General features: G+C 49.7%; 1 protein-coding gene across 1 annotated transcript in view; it reads right to left on the bottom strand.

Moving 5' to 3' along the window:
• Positions 1 to 23537, bottom strand: part of NOTCH1 (notch receptor 1) — a 33433-nt gene extending 9896 nt beyond the window's left edge. The window contains exons 1-15 of the mRNA XM_075259413.1: positions 23274 to 23537; positions 19124 to 19196; positions 8872 to 9137; positions 8378 to 8710; positions 5182 to 5304; positions 4854 to 5087; positions 4569 to 4724; positions 4296 to 4481; positions 4074 to 4187; positions 3097 to 3210; positions 1977 to 2210; positions 1673 to 1783; positions 983 to 1175; positions 571 to 716; positions 370 to 483 (exon numbers count right to left, since the gene is read on the bottom strand). Coding sequence (XP_075115514.1) covers positions 370 to 483; positions 571 to 716; positions 983 to 1175; positions 1673 to 1783; positions 1977 to 2210; positions 3097 to 3210; positions 4074 to 4187; positions 4296 to 4481; positions 4569 to 4724; positions 4854 to 5087; positions 5182 to 5304; positions 8378 to 8710; positions 8872 to 9137; positions 19124 to 19196; positions 23274 to 23331 — 2455 coding nt within the window. The 5' untranslated portion in view covers positions 23332 to 23537. The remainder of the gene's footprint in view (positions 1 to 369; positions 484 to 570; positions 717 to 982; positions 1176 to 1672; positions 1784 to 1976; positions 2211 to 3096; positions 3211 to 4073; positions 4188 to 4295; positions 4482 to 4568; positions 4725 to 4853; positions 5088 to 5181; positions 5305 to 8377; positions 8711 to 8871; positions 9138 to 19123; positions 19197 to 23273) is intronic.
• Between the last annotated feature and the right edge of the window lie 1003 nt (positions 23538 to 24540).

Genomic DNA, 24540 nt, shown 5'->3' with positions numbered 1-24540 from the left:
AGCAATTCCCATCTACTGCAAATCTGTCAAAATATTCCCTCACCCACCCATCAGGGCTTCAGCCACATACCACGGGCTAGTCGCCCAAGAACTGTCAAAAAATGGCACGAAATATGCCAACACAGAGGATTTTATCCACCCAGCACCTGACAGGATTGGGTTAGAGACTCCTCGCAGTCTTTACTTGTTTGCAGGAAAGCTGTGTTGTTTTTGGAGGGAGGATGGGGGTGAGGGGCTACTGAGGCCTTTTTCCAAGTAAAATATTTTTTTCGTTTTACTTGGAAGAGAACAATGAACAAAAGCTGACTCTCCCAGACGACAGCACTGCTTCTGGTACAGGCCATGGGTCCATATATATATATGGCTTACCTGTATACGGTAACATACAGATACACTTGTATCCCGCCACACCGTCAATGCACGACCCCTCATTGAGACACGGGTTTGAGGCACATTCATTGATGTTTGTCTGACAATTCAGTCCTAGGAAAGAACAGACCATTTAACATCAGGCATAGATCTAGGTATTCACAATTAGTCTGGCCGGAGCGCGGAGAAGGTGACACTTACCGCTGAAGCCCTCCCTACAGGTGCAGATGTAACCGCTGGTCATATCCTTACACGTTCCCCCATTCATACACGGATTGGAGTCACATTCATTGTTATTGATGTCACAGTTGGTTCCACTCCAGCCCGAATCACAGTCACATTTGTATCTAAAAAACAGACATTAAATACAAAATTATATGGATGTCCAATATGGCTGCCTGAGTAGCCAAACCTCCCAATACAACAACTGCTCCAAAACTAGGCAGATCTGCCATTCTAAGTGTGTGGTGACAGGTCATGTAGGAACTGTAATGGACCGATATTATGTCTCATCCAACATTAGGCCTGTAGAATAAATTCACTCGTATCCGGAGATATTTTCCCTTTGAACACTTTGGCTGTCAGAATAAATTCCCCTCCTGAGAACACTTACCCGTTGACCCCATCATGGCAGAATCCATGGATACAAGGGTTGCTTCTACACTCATCCACTTCAGACAGGCACATCTGCCCTTGGAAACCTTCGGGACACGTGCACCTAAAGCCATTAATGAGATCCTCGCAGGTGCCGCCATTGTGGCAGGGGTTGCTGGCGCACTCGTCAATGTTAATATTGCACATCTTTCCTGGACACAAAGTAACAAAATAAAAGTTCAAAATGGCGGCTGACATGTCGATAAAGAGAGTCATTAATGGAAAAAGGATCCTGGTGACTGTGAACCGGCCTGGGCCTCATGAGTCGCATTTCTCCAGTTACTTACTCCTGTTTCTCATGGGAGGGAGGCCTTTAATGGGGCGCACACTGGCTATTTACTGGCATAAAGGCTCCATTGATCACAGGACAGATGAGAAATTGGGGCTGGGGGGGGGGGGCGGAGTACCATAAAACTAGGCTTTGCACAGGTGGGCAGTGGGCCGTCCAGAGGGGTGGACTCCAAATCAAAGGATCTTATTAACTCCCTCTAATCAGACGGAGCAGTCAGAAACCCGATCCCCCCCACTGAAGTGAATGGACTCCCGAATCTCCATCCTCCTCAGCCTCTAAGCAGCAGGCGGCCCACGGTCATGCTCTGACTGTACCTTATATCCCCATGACCAATGCTTCAGTATCTGGCAGTCTTACCGGCATAGCCCGGCTCACAGGCGCACTCGTAACCATTGATCTTATCGATACATTTTCCAGAGTCACAGGGATTGCTGGCGCAGTCATCCAGGTTTGTTTCACAGTTGATCCCTTTAAAAAGAAAAAACAGAAGTTCAGCTACACGAGCAGCCCATCGAGTCCCAGGTATCACGGCTGTATCGCCACATACATTAACAGGCTCATGGCTGAGAAAGCTCAATAGATGTCAAAAGGAGGATTTACAGAGAGTCGGACGATCATTGAGAATCCCCCCCCCCAGTCAGAGACTACGAATCCCTCGTACCTGAGGTGCCTTTCAGACACTGGCACACATAGCTATTGATCTTGTCCACGCACTCTCCTCCGTTCTGACAGGGCATGCTCATGCACTCATTGATGTTGGTGTCACAAAGTCTTCCAGTATAGCCAGGGGTACATTCACAGGTAAAGGTGGCGATGCCATCTACGCAGGTGCCATAGTAGCAGGGGTCCGGCTTGCAGTCGTCGATATCTTCTTCACAGTGGGGACCGGAGAATCCTGCACACAGAAGCATTATTACAACCAATTATAACCAGCCTTTATGTATGCTGAAAGCTATCAGCCCCTTCTCATCTACTAGTCACAAGCCATGAGATTGGCCAATGTTATACACGACCACTAGGGAGAAGCGCTAGGCCTGGGACTCCTATACGTGTAATTCTGAAGCGGCAGCAGGGGACCGGTTTAGGACCGATTACTATATGGAGAAGCTGTACGCTGCCCTACACTCATGTCAGAGTCACGCTCCTACATCCTAATAGATCGGCAGTCTCTAAAATCTCTTATCTGTCCCTGCAGTAACATGGATAAAGAGGCTGAAGCGATTCGTTCTGCAAAATGTCTTGCAAAGAGAAGAATTCAGAGCACAGCTCTGGCTGCACTTGGTGGAAATAAGAGCTTTTCATCGCTGGCTGCCATTCACAGGAGCCTGATTAGAAGTCATTCATCTGTGAGCCCTCTCTGCCATGACAATAGTGCCATTGTCTCCCCTCGGGCTCATGTCATCGTCCCATCAAGGCCACTCCTCGTAGGCCGATGCTCCATGCAAAAAAAAAAAAATTCCTTTCTGGCTCAAACTTTTCCCGCGTCTTTTTTTTCCTTCTCAACAGAAAGAGGATAAAAGCACAAAAGGAAAAAAAAGAAAGAAGAGCCCCTGTGTGCCGACAACACCTCTGCCCTGCGCGCCACATGGAGAGCGCTCCGCTTTCACTCTAATTGCGACACCAAAGCTGCGACATCTGCTCCGGCACAGATCACTTTCAAGGCTCTTTTATGCAGAGTCCATCGGCTGCTGCAGCGCAGGGCGGACATTTCTAATCCTCTAGACTAATACAAGGTTTGGCCCTTTGGTCAGGACAAGGAGCTGATGCCGGGGGTGCGTTACCTTCTGTGCACTGACAGCTGTAAGTGTTGGGTCCATCCTCACATTTTGCACCATTTTTGCAGGGCGTGCTGGCACACTCATCAATATCATACTGACACAAGTGACCATTAAAACCTGGAGAGGAAAGAAAACACCTTTAGGCTGTTTGATGAAATATTTTTGCAATCACTTAGTGATAACTACTGCAGACACAGGCAACTTCATGTAGGTAAAGCTTCAGTGAGTGGATGGAAATATACACAGGGAGGGGGATGGCACTAGGTCCTCACTGAGCCCTGGAATCTGCATGGACGACAAGGAGAACCTGCCCAACTATGCAGTGCACACATGTCTTAGAAAGGCAGCAAACAGTGGCAGGTTATTGGGGGCTCGCTCAAGGCTTCCAGTCATTGCCTTAAGTGACCCAATATGGCACCAGGCAGTGTCTGAGAAGACGCCTCACAACATGAAGCCCGTCTGCCCCATTCCTGCCACCCCGTCGGATCAGTTTAACATTCTTTGTCTGACTTCACACTACACTGCATTTAATAAATCGTCTCTCCTGGTCCAGGCCCCTTGTCATGTGAGAGCAAAAGAACCAGTGGCCTAAAATAATGACTTTAGGATTCCTACGTTCCTGATCCTTATACACAGGCTTCCCGCAGGCACCTTTAAAGCTTCCTCGGGGTTACCATGGAATCCTCCACACAAGGAATTAAAGGGGACAGAGACCCCAATCTTACTTTCAGCCTAGGACAGAACATCCTGAGAGATCAGACATCACAACCTCTCTGCACATGTCTCCTGTAGCAGTCAGCACCACTACATGTGTGTATATGGTCTTATCAGGATACCCCTGACCCCCTATTATATGAGGACAGCAGATGCAATCCATACAGAATTAGTGGGATTTTCCCAGCGATGGAATGAAGATGCCTGCAGGTGCAGATTACTGTAACCTCGCCAGACAGCGCTGACTTATTGATCCGTCTACTCACCTGTGGGACATTCACAGTGAAACTCGTTGATTTTATCGATGCATCTACCATTGTGTAGACAGGGACTGCTGGCACATTCGTCAGTATTGATTTCACAGAACTTCCCCTCATAACCTAACAAATTAAAGAGGAATAGTTCATATAAAAAAAGTTTCAGCAGCGACAGCACCAGAACAAGGAGGTGCACACAACTAATCTTCCTATACGCAGCAATGGCCGCACCTGGCATGCAGATACACTGGAACTCTCCAATCTGGTCCAGGCACGTGGCGTCATTCTGACAGGGGTTGGACAGACATTCATTAACATCAATCTCACAGCGAGGTCCGGTGTAGCCCGGGAGGCAGTTACACTGAAAGGAGCCCTGGGTGTTGATGCATTTTCCACCATGCTCACAGGGGTTGGCACCTGTACAGTCAAATGAAGGGTTAATGCAGCTTTTCATTATTGTGCAATTTTGTGGTATTCAGCTTGTTATTGGAAAACGAATCTTACCAAGAGAGCACTCGTCCACATCATGGTTGCAGGCAGGTCCGGTGTACCCAGAGGGGCAGGTACAGATGGCTTTGCCATTCACTGGGTTAGTATCACAGTTGGAGCCTTCATTGCAGGGGTTGCTGATACAAGCGTCATCCAGGTGACAAAGAAGACCTGGAATGCAAGAAAGGACAGCTCGGCTTCACTTATTTACTGGATGCAAAAGTGAAAACTTCAGATAAGCTGCAAATAAGAAATCTGTTATTCAGCCTCATGTGTTGGCATCAGGCTTCGCGTTCTTACCAGTGCGGCCGTGTGGGCACTCGCAGTAGAAGGAGGCTACTCGGTCATGGCAGGTGGCCCCGTTGTTACAGGCGGCATTGGCACAGTCATCAATGTTCTCACTGCAGTCCTCTCCAGTCCAGCCATTGACGCAGACACAATTGTATCCTCCGTGGGTATTGTGGCAGGTGCCTCCATTCTGACAGGCATTTGGCATCAGTTGGCACTCGTCAACATCTTCAGTGCAGTACTGGCCTGCAAACCAGAAGGAAGAAGGGAATTAGGCGGTGGCATCTTCCATAAATATATAGCCATATAAGAGGGATAGCTAGCGGACACAGCGCCATACCTGTCCAGTCAGGAGAGCAGCGACAGTTGTAGGTGTTCACCCCGTCCACGCAGGTTCCTCCATTCTTGCACTGGTTTCCTGGACAGTCGTCAATATTCACTTCACAGTTTTGACCAGAAAATCCTATAAAAAGTTATAATATTCCCAGAAGTCAAAAGATTTGTGTCAAATCCGCACATTTTCCCATAAAATTCAATAATTGCTGGGGGGGGGGACGACACAAATTTTGCTTCCTTTGTGTTAAGAGGTTTTAATGATTTGCAGCACTATATCGAGGAACAAGATGACGGCCTCTGCCGTGTGCAGGTAAGGCGCAGTTCTGATTGCTACAGGGCTGTATACACAACACAAGCAGTATATCCTGGGCTGTTTGCACTATATACAGAACGCTTCAATCTCACTTACTGGGAATCTGTTGTTTTGTTTGCAAAGTGCAAGAAAAATTGAGCAACAAGAGAGATTAGTGCAAGTCTTGGGCAGCAATGAGAATGCCAGGGCCGAGACCGCTCATAAAACTGCTGATAGCAGACTTCTAATGCTGCCGCCTGACTGATAGTTGGCACCCCGTACACAAGACCAACATGTGGAAAGTTACTCATTAAACGGGCTACTGCCGCCTCCTATCAGGGCCTGGGTGATAACACTCACTATTCCTACAGCTGGCCCCACATCTTACATCCATGGGTATCCTGACTCCCCCAAACACACTCTGCAGACTGGGGGACAAACTATCATCTGACCCAATGATCCTTCTTTCCCTGTACACAGATAGTTGGCCGATTCAAGTGTTTTTCAAGTGACCCATTTACTGCAACTCTCTCACACTTTGCTTTATGGCCTTGCCTTTGCCTTTAAGATCTCTGCTTGGTGTCAGTGACTGGAACTAGATAACACTGTGCACACTAGACTGCCCGGACTGACACATGGTGGTGACTTATCAGGGCAGGAGAGAGATTGGCGTTACCGGGTTCACACCAGACTGGCCACTACATGGTATCTGTCCGTATACAGGACACGATAAAAAAGTTACATAAAGTTACTGTGAGAAAAACAAACTTTTCCAGTTAATGTAAGTTTACTATACACACAGCGGCAAAGAGCGGCGCTGGCGGAAGCGATTCATCAGCATGTGGGTCGGTGTGAACCTGTTCCTTCACATGGCTGCTCCCATTCATCGTATAACTGGTGTGTGTGAACTGGGGCAAGCCCATAAATCACTGCATACACAATGTATCTGATAACAGAAATGCTTCATTACAGCAGCGGGGCCCGGGAGGGGCCCTATAATAGAAGTGAATGTGAACAATGTGCGCCCCAGCCCAGCTTGTGTTTACAGTGACAACATTGCCGTTCAGCCGGCCGCGCTCTGCCGCCGAGACGTCAGATGAAATCTGATCTTCACATGTTTATCCAACAACAAGAAACAAGTCTTTCCGAAAGTGTTTCTAAATCTGCCGCCCCCAGAACCGGCTGGAGCAGAAATGGTAGTCAGACAATGTGAGCAAGCAGCAATAACCCCGGTGTGATGGGAGCGCGGTCAGCCCGACGCAGGCACCTCCGTCACATCATCTGCTCTTTGATCTCTACATCTATGGGGGAGTTCTTATGTGATAAAATGTCCTGGGCCACATGTGCTGCTGCAGACACCTGCCCACAAGCCCATAAAAGCTGGGCGGCTATTGTTGTGCAGCTTCAAAGTACCAAGCAGGTTAATGTTTGCCCAGATATAACATGCCCGGGTGCAGAACTAAGAGGAAGGAGAGAATGGCCAATGATTCACAACTTAACCCCTAAAACAGTCAGGAAACAACATGCACATAAACCTCAGACCGTGTACAGACACCACCTGCTATATATCTGCTATATACCCAGCACTACGGACATGCTATGGGCTCTACATGACTGACACAGACTATAGGCACACGGCTGTCCGCTCACAACCTGAGCACAGCTGAGAGTCCTCAAGTAATGTAATATTAGGGATCAGCGCTCCATGAGGGTCACCTATTAATGTAATGTAGGGAATAGGGATCAGCGCTCCATGAGGGTCACCTATTAATGTAATGTAGGGAATAGGGATCAGCGCTCCATGAGGGTCGCCTATTAATGTAATGTAGGGAATAGGGATCAGCGCTCCATGAGGGTCACCTATTAATGTAATGTAGGGAATAGGGATCAGCACTCCATGAGGGTCACCTATTAATGTAATGCAGGGAATAGGGATCAGCACTCACAACTCTCCATAACTGCAGGAACTCAACAAACCAAATAAAACCTTTTCAGAGCCAGACCCCCGCGGATTCCTTTAGTTCATGTCACAGGTTTTACACTGAGGGGGAAGTCGCAGGATAATGAGGGGACAACCAGGATCTTTCTATTCGTCTTGGTCTTAACACGAGGGATTTTTTTCATCTTGGCTGCTTATTGTGATCTGAGGAGGAAGAAACGGCTTCCGCTTTGTGTGAGGTTGAAGCTTCCTGTTCTAGAGCGTTGCGATGTTCTCGCCTCGCCGGCCCTCATCTTACTTCTCAGAACTAAACTAGACGTTACAACTATTAGTGGAAAAGCAAACGATGAATCTCCAGCGGCACAAATCTCATCTTTGGGGCAGAAGGAATAAACCAGCGCTGCATCATTACTCCCCTATACCTTAGTCACCTCCAGAGCTGCATCCACCAATCTCCTGGTTCCACCTCTGCAGGGCCTTGTATCTCTCTCCTGCTGCAGTCTGTGGAGCAGTCTGTGCACTAGGCAGGATTGGATTAACAGCTCTGGATGTGACTAGAGTATGAAGCTACCTGCAATCACATGTTCTCCATAAAGCTCAAAACCAAACATTTTCCAACTTCACCTTTAACATTATAATCCCTTTATAAACGTCCAATTCATAAGCACAGGGCAAAAGGTCAGAGTGAATGGCGATATCCTTGTATTGTGGAGGGAAGCGGCGAAGGATTGTCACTGCGACAAACACAACACTTCCTGCCGCAGCACAAGAGAAGCTGCTGATACCTACACAGAGGACAGGGGACCTCAGGACCCCCTCACATCCTACAGGGGCTGTGGCCTCAGGACCCCCCCCCCCTCCCATCCTACAGGGGCTGCGGCCTCAGGACCCCCCTCACATCCTACAGGGGCTGCAGCCTCAGGACCGCCCTCACATGCTGGAAAGTACAATAATGCTCAGTGAACATACCTGGCAGACATGTGCATTCATAGGACGTGTCATCCGTCTGCCGGCAGGTCCCACCATTTTGGCACGGGGATGGGTTACATGGCACGTAGGGGATATCACAGTAGTTTCCTGTAAATCTGCTCTTGCACTTGCAGTAAAAAGAGCCGAACTCATTGACGCATATTCCTCCGTTCTTGCACGGGTTCTCTTTGCATTCATTAACATCCGTCCTGCAGGTCTCTCCAGTAAATCCTTCCGGACATTTACAGACGTACTGAGAATCGAATGGGACGCAGGTCCCGCCATTGGCACAGGGGTTGGATGCACAAGGGTCAGCTTTCTGGCATGTGTCACCTGTGGGAAAGTTATGAAAGTGTTAATGATCCCCCACTAACAAGAAGTGGCATTGTATTCACTGTGAAAATAAGCAGAGAGGTAATGGGGAGCTAAAAGACACCCCCCCCCCAATAACACACGACTGAGGGTAGAACATAAAGTACACAAGTATCACCTACCTGTCCATCCCGGGGGACAGCGACATTTATAGGTCCACTCATTGGTGGTCAAATTACAAGTCCCTCCATTACGGCAAGGGTTACTGAGACACGCGTTGTCCTTCCGGGTGATACAGCGGGCGTCCTGATACCCCAGGGGGCAACTGCAGGTGAAGTAAATGCTGTTCCCTCTGATGTCATATTGGCACGATCCACCATTTAAACATGGATTACTGGTGCAGGGATTGGTAAATTGGCATCGCTCACCGACATACGGACCCGGGCACCTGCAAGAGGAAGATACAATCTATTACTCTCTGTTAACAGTCTTTAGTCCTGTAGTGGGTCCAGGACACATGGTCGGTTTTAAGGATGTCTGGCAGTGTTTGAAGTTGTAGGATTTTCTCAATGGTGACATGCTCTGAGCTCTCTCCTCCAGGATTAGTTTAGGAGCTTGTGCAATACACAAATGGTAACCAGATCTGCCCCTGGCCCCGAGAGAATCGTCTACCTCCAGGCGATAAGCCTTTAATATAACTTTAGTGTCTCATGTAAAAAGCATGAAATGGGCACGAGGCCCTGCAGCCTGGTGATCAGAGGGGGTGCAGCAGATGTTTGACCCCAACATCACCACCTGTTACCAGTGTACTGTCCAGCACAGCCGCCTCACAGATTAAAGGCAGATTTCTGGGAGTGTGCGCCCCTGTGGTCAGGGATCAGCGCTTCCAAATCTTCCCAAAAACCAAAAGTCAACAAAGAAAAACTGAATAAACATAAAGCGGCAGAGGGAGAGGTGGCAGCAACTAGTGCCCTGGAGGAGCGGGCAGGAGCAGGCAGTAGTATACAGGACCCTCCAGAAAGAGTATACAGATCAGTTACATATAGCCGGACATTGGGACCCCCTGATAAAGGGAACCAAGGATCCCTCCATCACATAGATCATTCACATATTATTTAGACCAACATTGTACGTAATATCACAAACCACCCAAACACAGGCAGAAGGTCCAAGTCTCCCAGTTCACATTGGGACACGGCCACCATTTGTTACTGTACAGACACCTGCCCCATCTGCTGCATGGACAGGGGGGACATGACCCCATTCATAAACACCAAACAACAAAATGGTCACCGTACAGTCTGCAGGGGTGCGATAGACTCAGCAGAATCTGAAGGTTAGATTGTGAGCGCCCGGGGACATTACAGTCCAGACATACAAGATGAGAAGAATTCTTCACTTCAAAGATAATTTTAATAAGAAGAATAGAAAACAGGAATAAAAAGTAACAAAAACTTTGGGAAAAGTCTGGATCCTTAATTCGGCGGGAGGACCCCCCCCCCCATCCCCCCTGTTTTCCTGGCTCGCATTCTCTTTGTTGGGGAATTGTGAGAGAATTTGTTAGGAATCGGAGACATTTCGAGTTAATGAGAAAGCATTATCCCGGCCAAAAGGAGCGCAAAGAATGGGAGCAAAATTAATTAGGGCATCTGCCGGCTGCACAAAAGCTGCAGAGAACAGGTGTGCATATTAATGAGAGGCGGCAGCTGCCCCTGGTGAGTGCTGCCCAATCATCATGAAGAATGAGCCCGGGATTGTGGGTGGTGAGGGTGCGCTCTGCCTCCAGCTCATGAGAGGCGCCATTGTCCTGCAGCCGCTGAGGCCAGTGAAGGCATGTGGCCTGTGTGAAGTGTGCACTCAGCTGGAACGTCCACCTCGCCCCGCGTGCTAATATTAATAGGCTGCATGTTATCTTGTGGGTTAGCTCTGGCACAAGTCAATGTGCTATTCAAGGCCACATGCACCTGCAGGGGGCGACATTCCAGAGACCGCACCGGCCGGGCGCTATTCTGACAAATGACCGGGAAGAACTGGCTAAAGTAAAACACGCTCCAAAACCGCAGGATGACAACGGCACAGACAGGAGCGCGGCTATTATACAGGTAGACACAATGGGAATTGGTCAGGTTATCAACGAGGGAACACTGAACACAATCCATAAAACACATGGCGTCCTGCCAGCCACCGCACAGTCTGAATACACCCTAAAGTCTGCATAGGCGAGTCCGAGCTACACAGCAATGACCTAAACTGATACATTGTAACAAACCCTCATCTGTGTGAGCTGAACTAGGTCAAGGCAGGATCTCAGGCTGGAACGTTCCTATACTATACCTTGTACGTCCTCCTACACTCTATGCCATATTACATGGGGAAATACAAAAAAAACCCCACACCCTGTAAGATTTCTGTTTCCTCCCTATGATACACACGCTGCCTATTTCCGGATGTGGAGACACAAGCGACGCTTCTCCTTTAGGTCACTTACAAGAAGCACATGACAAGTCTCATGAAGCCTCATCACATCCCGGAGGGCCCAAACCTCAGATCAGAGAGCACAGAATAACCCAGAACCTATGGGAATCCCTGCCACGTATAGGACACACACTTACTACATATATCCCCCCTATGCAATATGGACCATTAATGATCTTTCTTATATTTCCAGCAATCTGACACATAACGTGACCAAATCTAGGAAAAGAAAAAGAAGAAATATGGAAAGTGATGAGACCCTGAGCGGCTGGTGTGAAATCTGGAGACGTCTCACCTAATGTATCACAGAGATGCTAAATACATAGTCCGCAGATCTCGTGTGTGCCTGGCAGTCAGGCAGCAAACCATCGCCGGACACTGCAAAATTCTTCTCCACCTCTTAAAACTAGTTTGGAGGAGCAAAGAAAGAAAATGACACAAACCCTGACAGCGTGTGCTGGGGCTGGGGGTCGTCAGGGATCGGCCATTATATACTAGTGTTACTGGCCAGGGCGCTGATATTGTGAGCAGCCATCAGGGGTGAAGAGATGCAACAGACCTGAGCCCAGGAGGAGCCTTAGGGGCCATAAGGAGTCTCCTACCAATAGGAGGGGCACTACATCTACTATAGGACCTGCCTAAGGAAGACTGCAAGCTCCTGCGGCCAGGGGGACTAGAGGGCTCAGCAGAATGTGCTGTATACTGTGCACAGATGGGACAGGAAGATGCAAACCAGAGTAAGCACCCAGCAAAAAGAGGAAGCAAGATCCCAGCGTCTTATTACAGTAAAGCAACAAAAATCAAGAAAATGTAGAAACTTCATCTGTGACTAAAAAGCAGTAACAGAAGCGACCTGCACCCGGCATCTACATTACAGCCATCTGCCGCACATTTATACCGCACTTTACTAGTTCAATAAAACTTGGTATTTGTGCCTCGTGCTGATCGCCCGCTGCCAAGACTCTCAAGATGGCAGATGTTTCCCTGTGACCTTTGACCCAGCCTTATTTCAGAGTGGAGGGATCGCAGCCATTGTGTGTGCAGCCATCTGCCGCCTCCTCCCAAGAAATACAGAGGACAACAATGGAGCCAGAGGGAAGGCACAACAAGAACAAGAGGGAAAGCCGCAGTCTGGGCCGCAGGGCAGCGTGGGAAACTGACGTCAAACTGCACAAGAAGTAGCGAAAAGTCTATTAGATCTGGCTCAGCAAAGGAGAGGAAACAGTCAGTATGGCCGTATACAGAGTTAGAACCCAGCTTTCCTTTAGGGCAGAATAACCAACCTGTAATCTGTTGGTTAGGCATGTTGGTCAGAAATGGCCCCCACAATGGCTGTAACCATCTTGCATTTTTAGACATTTTGGCAGTAAAAGGGGCAGATTTAGGTGAAAGGGGGGATAGGAGAGGGCAATCACCCCCCTAAGGTCTCTGGCTCCCTGATTCAAGGGCAGACATAGCTATCAAGCAGATAACTCCCTGATCCAGCTGCAGCTCCGTCTTGGGAGTCCGTGACAGTCTTAGACAGATTCATTGTAAACACAGTGCAGGAGACGCCGGAACCTTCCAGAGTGACCACAAGAACGGCCTTTGGCTTTATACTGTGTCTGAAAACTGGAGACCTCATTTAAAGTCCCCCAACCCCATTTTCCCAGAATAAAATCCTGGATCTGCCTCTAAACATCAGAAAAATCTCGGCTATCGATACTACTGCCACTTATCAGCCATGGCGGCCATGTTACCATCACACCGCCTTCAGTCTTGTGGCATTTCCAGATTTCCTCTCTTAACCGTGGGAAAGAAGCCTTAAAATGTAAAGGGGTCACGACTTGAATTAGCCCCTTCCCCTCCCGGCCTCCTCAGAGTAATCACTACAGTCCTAAACGTTTCCAGGTGCTGGGGAGAGTCAAGGAAGGGATGGCCAAGTATCTGCAAGTTACCGGATGGCAGAGTATCTGCGGGTTACTGGATGGCAGAGTATCTGCGGGTTACTGGATGGCTGAGTATCTGCGGGTTACTGGATGGCGGAGTATCTGCGAGTTACAGGATGGCCGAGTATCTGCGGGTTACCGGATGGCAGAGTATCTGCGGGTTACTGGATGGCAGAGTATCTGCGGGTTACTGGATGGCGGAGTATCTGCGGGTTACCGGATGGCAGAGTATCTGCGGGTTACCGGATGGCAGAGTATCTGCGGGTTACCGGATGGCAGAGTATCTGCGGGTTACCGGAGGGGTCAGTCCTAACATTTACATTCTTATCACTATAATGGCATTTCACCCGCAATTCACCCCAAAAACATTTAATAAAAAGTGCAGACTTGGGAAGGGAAGATTATAATCATCTAGAGGAACCTAAAGATAGGAGACGCTTCATCCTGACAACACAATTCAGTATCAGATCAGTGACAACCTCAGATGATGAGAAGTACAAGTAAGACGGGCCCTGTGCGGGTGGTTACACAGCAAGCCTGCAATGTCCCCCAATGCTGGGGCTCTACTACCAGCGCAGGGCCCCATATACACTACAGAGGGCCCATATACTACCAGCACAGGGCCCCATATACACTACAGAGGGCCCATATACTCCCAGCACAGGGCCCCATATACACTACAGAGGGCCTATATACTACCAGCACAGGGCCCCCATATACACTACAGAGGGCCTATATACTACCAGCACAGGGCCCCCATATACACTACAGAGGGCCTATATACTACCAGCACAGGGCCCCATATACACTACAGAGGGCCCATATACTACCAGCACAGGGCCCCATATACACTACAGAGGGCCTATATACTACCAGCACAGGGCCCCCATATACACTACAGAGGGCCTATATACTACCAGCACAGGGCCCCATATACACTACAGAGGGCCCATAGACTACCAGCGCAGGCCCCATATACACTACAGAGGGCCCATATACTACCAGCGCAGGCCCCATATACACTACAGAGGGCCCATATACTACCAGCGCAGGGCCCCCATATACACTACAGAGGGCCTATATACTACCAGCACAGGGCCCCCATACACACTACAGAGGGCCTATATACTAACAGCACAGGGCCCCATATACACTACAGAGGGTCCATATACCTCCAGCGCAGGCTCCCATATACACTACAGAGGGCCCATATACTACCAGCCCAGGGCCCCATATACACTACAGAGGGCCCCTATACTACCAGCCCAGGGCCCCATATACACTACAGAGAGGGCCCATATACTACCAGCCCAGGCCCGCATATACACTACAGAGAGGGCCCATATACTACCAGCCCAGGCCCGCATATACACTACAGAGAGGGCCCATATACTACCAGCCCAGGCCCGCATATACACTACAGAGAGGGCCCATATACTACCAGCCCAGGCCCGCATATACACTACAGAGAGGGCCCATATACTACCATCCCAGGCACCATATACACTACAGAGGGCCCATATACTACCAGCCCAGGACCCCATATACACTACAGAGGGCCCCTATACTACCAGCCCAGGGCCCATATACACTACAGAGGGCCCTATACTACCAGCTCAGGGACCCACATACACTACAGAGAGGGCCCCTATAATACTAGCCCAGGGCCCCATATACACTACAGAGGGCCCATATACTACCAGCCCAGGGCCCCATATACACTAGAGAGGGCCCCTATACTACCAGCCCAGGCCCCATATACACTACAGAGAGGGCCCCTATACTACTAGCCCAGGGCCCCATATACACTACAGAGGGCCCTTATACTACCAGCCCAGGCCCCATATACACTACAGAGGGCCCCTATACTACCAGCCCAGGCCCCATATACACTACAGAGGGCCCCTATACTACCAGCCCAGGCCCCATATACACTACAGAGAGGGCCCCTATACTACCAGCCCAGGGCTCCATATACACTACAGAGGGCCCTATACTACCAGCCCAGGCCCCCATATACATCACAGAGAGGGCCCCTATACTACCAGCCCAGGCCCCATATACACTACAGAGAGGGCCCCTATACTACCATCCCAGGCCCGCATATACACTACAGAGAGGCCCCTATACTACCAGCCCAGGCACCATATACACTACAGAGGGCCCTATACTACCAGCCCAGGCCCGCATATACACTACAGAGGGCCCTTATACTACCAGCCCAGGCCCCATATACACTACAGAGAGGGCCATTATACTACCAGCCCAGGGCCCCATATACACTACAGAGGGCCCCTATACAAGCCCAGGCCCGCATATACACTACAGTGAGGGCCCCCATACCCCCAGCATGGGGGATGATCCTCAGAACACCTGTCCCCAAAACCCACAAATGATCGGTTTAACCCAGCGAGCTGCCTGTGTCCGGCCCCCAACAGACGGCTCTCCACCTGGATGGGAGTTTAATGTGGTTTTTCTACATCTGTTCCTGGAATCTGAAACTCGTTGCCAAACAGACATCGCTGCAAAATTGGGTAGAATGATCAGATTATTAACCCTGAAGAGATGTAATAACCGACCCTAGAGACTGAACATTACAACTAATAACCTGTAATAGTCTGCAAAGATACCTCAGGGGTAACGGGATCTCATACACAGACCTCTCCTCGCTCCCCATAGACGCTTAACAATAAAAACTTACTCTAAACCACAACTCCCAACATCAACAACTGCAAATAAAAATAAGTCCTGTAGCCAGAATGAATGGGATTATTGGGTGCAAACCGGGCCACATCCAACCAAAACAGGGAGCCAGCAGGGTCAGAAATGTCATTCCAGGTTATTGCCCTTCAGGACTCAGGAAAAGTCCAGAGGCTGCACCAATCCTGTAAAACATACAATAAAGATCTCACTAAGCTGCGAGCCCTGCAGAGGAAGGTCGGCATCACCCCCGTGACATTCCTCAGGATCCATGACCCCAGTGATTGGGATGATGGATGAAGTCTTTGGGATTCCATGGCAGGAGTTGCCAAGAGCAGACAATAGGAGGGGCTTTTCCCCCCAAATGAGGAGATCACGTTACCAGGATCCTGGGAGACCCAAAGTACAAGGCTCATGTAGCTAGGTACCTGCAGAGATGAATGAAGATGGCCGCCCCAAGAAAGATGGGTACAGCGGTGACTTCATGTAATTGCACACGGTTTCCCCGATTCCCTCATCTGCGGGCACGTGCAATAAGGTTACTGGTCGCCGCACACCCTGGACGGATTATAGTAACGTCCTCTGCACCTGTTGAGCACAAAGTCTAAGCGCCCTGCACCATTAATCTCCACACTTCATATACTTGAGGCGGCAGAATAATCACCTTGCGCGGTGACCTCCGTCGCTCTCCTATAAACTCTGCAGCCTTGGGGCTTATTTGTATGTTTGACTCATTGAACAAGTTCTTAGTATCCAGTGAGCTGTGAATCTCCCACCTCTGTATGGACGTTACTCTCACCAGGAGGGAAATTTGAGGAATATTAACACACTGGGCATGGGAACCCCAAGGCAAGGGGACGCACCATTACACTCCAGGAATGGCAGTCAGGACTAGTCAGGCATGGCAGAGCGTCTGGGTATACAGTCACCTCCCAGCACAGCACCCTGTATACTCAGGTACCGGTCTGCAGAGGCGCCCTGACATAGGTCTCTTATACCCTGGCACACAACAAGCAGCAGGAAGGACTTTTACATTTTGCAGATTGTTTGTTAGGAAACTGTGACATTGTACTAAAAACTCATGATGATGCCGCTGCCACCTACTATGGCGGCTCTGTGGTCTGTGGCACTGGACAGCGCAGTGAGAAGAAGCGTCCTTAACCCGTCAAAGCTCAGGCTTCCCCTGTAAACGCTTCTATCAGTGTTACCCACACTTCCTCCCAGGCGCCATGTACAAGACCTACATCTATATACCAGGCAATATGGAGGCTCATGTGCTGCTCTATGGGGGTATTATACTACTGATGGGGGAAGGGCCAAGAGTCCAGGCCGTCTGTGCAAACAGCTGTTGACTGCAACCCTGGCAGATGGGTGGGGAGAGACCCCTCATAGAGGTCATTATATAAGAAGACCCCCTGCCCTTATAACATGATTACAAGTGGGATGAACTTCTTATAGACTTCACATCCTTCCGTCAATATTCTTTGTTATGTAGGCAGCAGGTAACGCTGGCTGACAACCAGTACGGTCATCACTACACATCTCCTAGGAGTTGTCACATTTCTAGACTCTAATGTCCGGGGATAGGGGAAAAAAAGTGTCTAAAAAATCCATAACTCTGCTTTCCAAGGAACAGATAACCAAACTGGGAAGACCAGAGACCAGAAAACTTACTGGGGAATTTGTCCATTTTAGGGGGAAAAGGTTTTGTTAAAGAATTATAGCCCAGAAGCCCCCGAGCCCTGGCAGGGCGCCCTAATATAATGTGGCATCTGGCTCTGGAGATGCAGGAGACTCGCTTGTCTTACATCTCGGCCGCAGAAAAGCCAGGAATCCGCTCTCCCAACAAGGTTTTATTTCACTTGCCTTTCTAATTGGATTTAGGGGGAACATAAAGGAACCTTTGTGGGCAAAACTGATAAGTGACAGGTGAAACGGAGATGTGGCTGCCAGCCAGTGCACCATATTGTATCCCACGCTGGCTCAGATGCCATGCTATCAGTCCTGACGCTTATCTGGACCTGGCGCTGCGATGACAGAGGCTCCAAAAATCAGGAGGGAGCGAATACCAGAAATTTCCCATTAAACAACTGACTGAGAATTTCCTCCCTATTATAATGTGACTATAACGCAGGGTTTAATTGGTGCAATTAATGTCCCCGATTCCTGTACTGGGGGACGTGAACATGGGGTGATAATTACACTTTCCTTTAAAGACGTCCCTTTGGGAAAATTATTTAAGGAGATGATCGGGCTTAAAATGACTGAGCTACTTAGCATTACACAGCCCGATACACGGGGAGGAACATTCAGCAGAACACTTGTGTTATTCACAGGCCCCTGGGAGCGGGCGGCCATCTGCCGGCAGATTATGGGCACCACGCTCATTTAAGATCGCTGTTTTTGCAGCTTGTCACCACGGCTTCGCTTTATCTGGCTCCTAGCGACAAATTACACACAGAAGCACAAAAAAAAAAAAAAACAGGACGGGGGCAGCGCAGACCCTGCTCATTTGGGAACAGCTGCCGGGGAAACTCCTGGAGACTAATCTGCCATCGCACACGCTTCATTCAGACGCTACAACCAGTCACCAGCGCCGCCAATGCTGATCTGCAAAAAGTCCCATCCAAACAGCAGAAAAATAGAAATTCATCAGTGAAGAAACAGCAGACAAGTTGGTGATCTGTTCTCTTGTACAGACGCAGCTGCCGCCAATTCCTCCCGTAGAATATTCCATGATGGATTCCGGGATACAAGTTCTCATCAAATCTCCTCGAAAGTTTAATCATTTTTTTTCTTGGCCAAACTTTTCATTCATTGTCCTTGGGCCGCGGTGCATTGTGGGCCAGCGTGTGATTAGTCACACAATGCTAATCTGCATCTCTGAATAATGGAGACCACATTTCCACCGAACCCCAGCTGTCGCTTTTTTCAATGAAAAGAAAACAAGATTTACAGCGTCAAGCGTCCGTGTGGCTTCAGTGTGAGGGAGGGAGGGGAAAAAAGTGGTCTGTATTCATGAGGGGCTCACAATGGAGGGGCCGCCTGTCAATAGGCCTGAATGACTGTCTATTGTTGCACAGGATCATCCCGGAGAGGGAGCGAGTTACATGGCCGGGAAATTTCAAAAGCCTCAGTCCTGAAGCCGACTACCTGAGCGAGCAAATCTGACAAGCCCAGGTAGCAGGAAAGACCAGACCCAAGCAGCGGCATCCCCTATATGTGCACAGACAGGATGGTATATACACGTGTTGTCCCACATCCCACTGACAAACACAACAGGCAGCAGATAACAGGGCGCAATAGCCTGCAGTGTACTGTGCTCACTTACTTGCACTCCGTCCCGCTAGCCTCACATCTTCCGTTATTCAGACACGTTTCTCCCAGCTGTGTACACCGTAATCCTGCAAAAAGTGAAGAACCATCAAAGTTTAGACAACAAGTAGAAGAGTAGATGTCAGTAATTCAGTATTACAAATATGCACAAGGAAACGACGGCCATCCCTATTACACCATCTACTGGCAATGGTGGATTTCTTCCAGATGGGGGTCACTAGAGCTGAGCTCCTCAAGGTGCGAGTCCTGCAGAACTTCATCATCATCATCAAGTGCCCTGAACACCAACATGAACATGAAGGGCAGGAGTCAGAGCCTTGCAACACTGACAGAGACTTATCAAACCCTGAACCTGCACAAGTATATGATGTTTCTCCCTGTGCCTAGTATATAGTCACCGGGATGTTAGCGCCTGGTATGGGGCCCTGCAGGTATATAGTCACCTGGATGTTAGTGCCTGGTATGGGGCCCTGCAGGTATATAGTCACCGGGGTGTTAGTGCCTGGTATGGGGCCCTGCAGGTATATAGTCACTGGGGTGTTAGTGCCTGGTATGGGGCCCTGCAGGAATATAGTCACCTGGAGGTTAGTGCCTGGTATGGAGCCCTACAGGTATATAGTCACTGGGGTGTTAGTGCCTGGTATGGGGTCCTGGGACGTGCCAATAAAGCTTGTTTGATTTGATATAGTCACCAGGATGTTACTGCCTGGTATAGGGCCCTGCAGGTATATAGTCATCTGGGTATTAGTGCCTGGTATGGGGCCCTGCAGGTATATAGTCACCTGGGTGTTACAGTTGTTCTCTGCAGGGATCGGCCATTGTCACCCCTGCAGACAGTTGACAAGTTCATGTTAATTCCTGCAGAAGCCGAGAGCAGTTCCCTACAGAAATTCTCTTCACACGAAGCTGCTGAAGATGGGGGAAGGGGACAATGACGGCTAATAGCTTACCATCTCTGTGACTAAAAGTCTCAGCAAGCTAGCCTAGACTGTCCGCTGGGAGTTGTAGTAGCCACTGTTTTAGTCATCTAGTAACTTTTACTGGGGAGGAGACTGTCGCATGCAGAGCAGGTAAAAGGTTTAGAAATATGAAGGCGAGACAAAAAGGATCATTCCTCGGCTTCACTAGTGATGGAGTAATACCCCCAACTGTCCTGATGTGCCCAGTGTGGGGGAGGGGACATGCGACATCCAAACAACACCCCCACCATCCCTCCAGGCCGCTCCTGGGAAAACACAACAGCTGCAGAGCAGGGTCTATTCTGGAGTCCCAACAAAGGGGGAAATCAGAGCCGGCCATTGTGCGCAGCTCCACACACCTCTCACATATTGTTCAGCACAGGGCAGGAATCCATGTCCCGCTCCCCCTGTCACTTAATACCTGGAGCCGGGGCTATAATACCCCCCCTGCCGCCTGTGTCTGCCCTCCTGGAGAAGAGCGGCCAATTAACTCCAAAAAGATCAAAAGCACTACAAGAGCAGCACTACAACCCCCAGCAAGCCCCATATACACAGCACTACACCTGCCAGAGCACTACAACCCCCAGCAAGCCTGGCCACTACTCATACACAGCACTACACCTGTCACAGCACTACAACCCCTAGCAGGCCCCAGGCACTACTCATATACACAGCACTACAACCCCCAGCAAGCCTGGCCACTACTCATACATAGCACTACACCTGTCAGAGCACTACAACCCCTAGCAGGCCCGGCCACTACTCATATACACAGCACTTTGTGAGCTGTCCCCAGATATGTTAGAGCGCCACCATAAGGATCAGGTGAGGGGCCCGTTATGTCAGACAGATTGTCCAAACTCATATGCAACTAGGAAAGAGCTAAAAGGACGGCGCGGCCTCCTAATGTAACGTAATGACGGCGACTGTTTTATAGTCAGAGACTTGGAAATTCTTGATTTTACACCCAGACACCCCCTCCCCCCCCAACCTGCAAGTCATTCTGTTATAGGAAATGAATGATCTGAGCTCTGAAACTAGACGGGGAAATCTGCGCCTTCAGCTTCTCGCTACCGGGACAGAAATCAGCTCCAAAACAAGTTCAGAGACTTGTCTGCAGAACTAACTACTCCACCCTAATGGGGCGTGAGGGGATCCTCAAATACAAGCCCTACAGCAAGAGACCCCAGAGCGCCCCCTGTGACACCCTGGAGACCAGTCACTAAGGTTAGGCCTACACAAAGCTGCCCAACAAACCTTTCAATACATCTCTATGGTATCTGCCTGCACCATGGGACGCAACAACCACACAAACGCCAAACCAGTGAATTTTCTTTGCAGGCTCCATGTGATGATTTTAGCACTGACTTCACGTGACGCGTTTTATACAGGTCGCCTGAGCCTAAATTGTACGGCAGCCTGTTAACCCTCTCAAGGCTGAGGCAGGACAGTTCTCATATAAATAGTAAGGAGGTCTCATCTCCTTGCTGATGGGACCACTAGGGGCGCTGCAGCAGGCAGTCCACACTATAATAGTAGTAAGAAACTTCCTTTTTATGAGTTAACCCTTTCTGCTACAACATATTATTATTAAGAAGACTTGGCCAAACTGGTAGGGACCTCAGCAGCACCTGTCAGGCCCAGAGGGTCTCCTCTCAGTACCTCGGAGAGCCGGACCCCAGGCCCTACAGAGGACTCAGTCACTAGAGAGTTGGCAGATATGAGGCCTGGACACCTCAGTGTGGGGGGTGTCAGCATCCGCCACTAAACAGAAAGCAGAAGAATGACGGTCCCTAGACTGAGAGACAGGAAACCATCAACATGGAGCCGACATCGAAACCACCAACAATGCAACTGCAAGCTCATGGGACAAGACAAGAAGCCGTCACCACTCAGGGCAGATCCTTCATAGAAGTCAGAGGCATTCAAGCCTGCAATAAAACATAAGACACTGGGGGTATCACAAATACCCGGACCTCCCCCAATATAGATCACAGGCACATTAACCCCTTATACTCTGCAGCCAAAGAACAAGGAAAACTTAGAACCTACTAAACCAAAGTGAGCACATCACTCCACAAACCTACATATATAGCACAGCCATACTCCATGGTGCTGTACACAGGCTCCAGCCAGAGAACATGACCCCAGGCAGCAACTCGACCCTCAACCCCCCATCTCCACAGCTCAGGGGGTCTCGTCTCAACAATCAGAACTTCAGGAGAAGGTGGATCTGACGCCCCTCAACGTCCGGACCTACAAAAGTACTATATAGGGCTGTAGATCAGAAAGGTGAGCGAGTAGAATGGGCACCCCCCCCAATAATGATCAGACTTCACACATTGCGCCCCCCCCCCCCCCCCAATAATGTGATGCACCAGAAGCAGCAGCGCCTCCTCCAACACCTGATGTACAAGTCATGGTAAGAAGCAGCATCAGCCAGCGGGTTCCTGAGAACCCATCAGAAGTAACTAGATAGATAGTCAGCTCTGCAGGGCAGAAGTCTGAGGAGTCTCACTGCGGAGATACTGCTCAATGTATCAGCCATACACAGCACACACAGTTCTCCTGGTCGTTACAATGTATCAGCCTATACACAGCTCTCCTGGTCGTTACAATGTATCAGCCTATACACAGCTCTCCTGGTCGTTACAATGTGTCAGCCTATATACAGCACACACAGCTCTCCTGGTCGTTACAATATGTCAGCCTATACACAGCTCTCCTCTTTGTTACAATGTGTCAGCCTATATACAGCACACACAGCTCTCCTGGTCGTTACAAAGTATCAGCCTATACACAGCTCTCCTGGTCGTTACAATGTATCAGCCTATACACAGCACACACAGCTCTCCTGGTCGTTACAATGTGTCAGCCTATACAGCACACACAGCTCTCCTGGTCATTACAATGTATCAGCCTATACAGCACACACAGCTCTCCTGGTCATTACAATGTATCAGCCTATACACAGCACACACAGCTCTCATGGTCGTTACAATGTATCAGTCTATATACAACACACACAGCTCTCCTGGTCGTTACAATGTATCAGCCTATACACAGCTCTAATGGTCGTTACAATGTGTCAGCCTATACATAGCACACACAGCTCTCCTGGTCGTTACAATGTATCCGTATATAATCAGCAGTTTGTGAGTGTCAGCTCTTGGGCTCAGTCCTCACCTTGTGCGGTAACGCTCAGCGCCAGGACCAGTATAGCCGCGGCTCCTGCCCTCTCCATTCCTCCTGGATGCGACTACAGCAGACACATAAGTCCCGGGATCCTTAGCTCCACAGACAGTAATCACACGGTGCGTCTCCGCACACTTGTAGTCGGACTCTCTCTCTCCGCACACTTGTAGTCCGTCTCCCTGCGGACACTTGTAGTCGGACTCTCTCTCCCCGTACACTTGTAGTCGGACTCTCTCTCCCCGTACACTTGTAGTCGGACTCTCTCTCTCCGCACACTTGTAGTCCGTCTCCCTGCGGACACTTGTAGTCGGACTCTCTCTCCCCGTACACTTGTAGTCGGACTCTCTCTCCCCGTACACTTGTAGTCGGACTCTCTCTCCCGTACACCTGTAGTCACAGCTTTTCCCCGCTCCTCTCCCCGGAGCCCTCGGACTCCTCCAGCTCTCAGCAGGGTACTGCAGTTGCAGGCTGTGAGCCGCTGTCGCTCCTCCGTCTCCCTCCGCTGCAGACAGAACTACTTCTAGACAAACTTCAAAAGTTGTGACTTGTGTCCGCGGAGGGATCCGGATGGTGCGGCCTCATTACCATGTGAATGGGAGTGTGGAGGGCTGTGCGGCCGGGGCGGGGGCTGTGCGGGGCTTTGTCTGATAGTGAGGGGGGGGTCCAGCCTGTCACGCGCTCACACCATGCTGGTGCTTGTAGTTCTCCATCAGGCAGGACCTTCTAGAATGTAATAGGCAGTTCCAGCCAAGAACATCCCAAGTGCCAGAATTCAGAGGGGACCGCTGACCTGTGCGACCACGACACAAAGCTGGGGGGCGCTATCCCTCTGTCCTACACTGGGGTCCCTCCATCACTATGGGCTGGGCAAAATAACCCCAAACCAGATACAGAAAGGTCTAAAATAAATCTGCTAGGTGTGAATTCAACCTTAAAGGAGAACTCTAACTCCAGCCCTTCCTGGCTGGTTCCCATAGGTCCTGAAGGGGTTACCTGGGGCCACACTCGGCCCATGTGGCCTGTGAATGGAGGAGAGGTCACCGCCATCTGTCAGTCGCTGCTCTCCATCCCCTCCCCCTCACTGGGGGGCATTTGGGAAGTGAATGGGACAATCTGATGTGGTGAGAGATCAGCGGTGATTGGTGCCATTCTCTGCTTATCCCCCCCCATTCAGGACAACAGTGAACGTTCTTACTGATTCCTCTTATATAGCACCCCCATATTCCGCGGTGTTGTACATACAATGTAAGTGTCTGAT

The sequence above is a fragment of the Leptodactylus fuscus genome, chromosome 11 (assembly GCF_031893055.1).
Source record: "Leptodactylus fuscus isolate aLepFus1 chromosome 11, aLepFus1.hap2, whole genome shotgun sequence".
Lineage (NCBI taxonomy): Eukaryota > Metazoa > Chordata > Amphibia > Anura > Leptodactylidae > Leptodactylus > Leptodactylus fuscus.
Note: the sequence above shows the minus strand (reverse complement) of the source record. Positions and strands in the feature narration are given on the sequence as shown.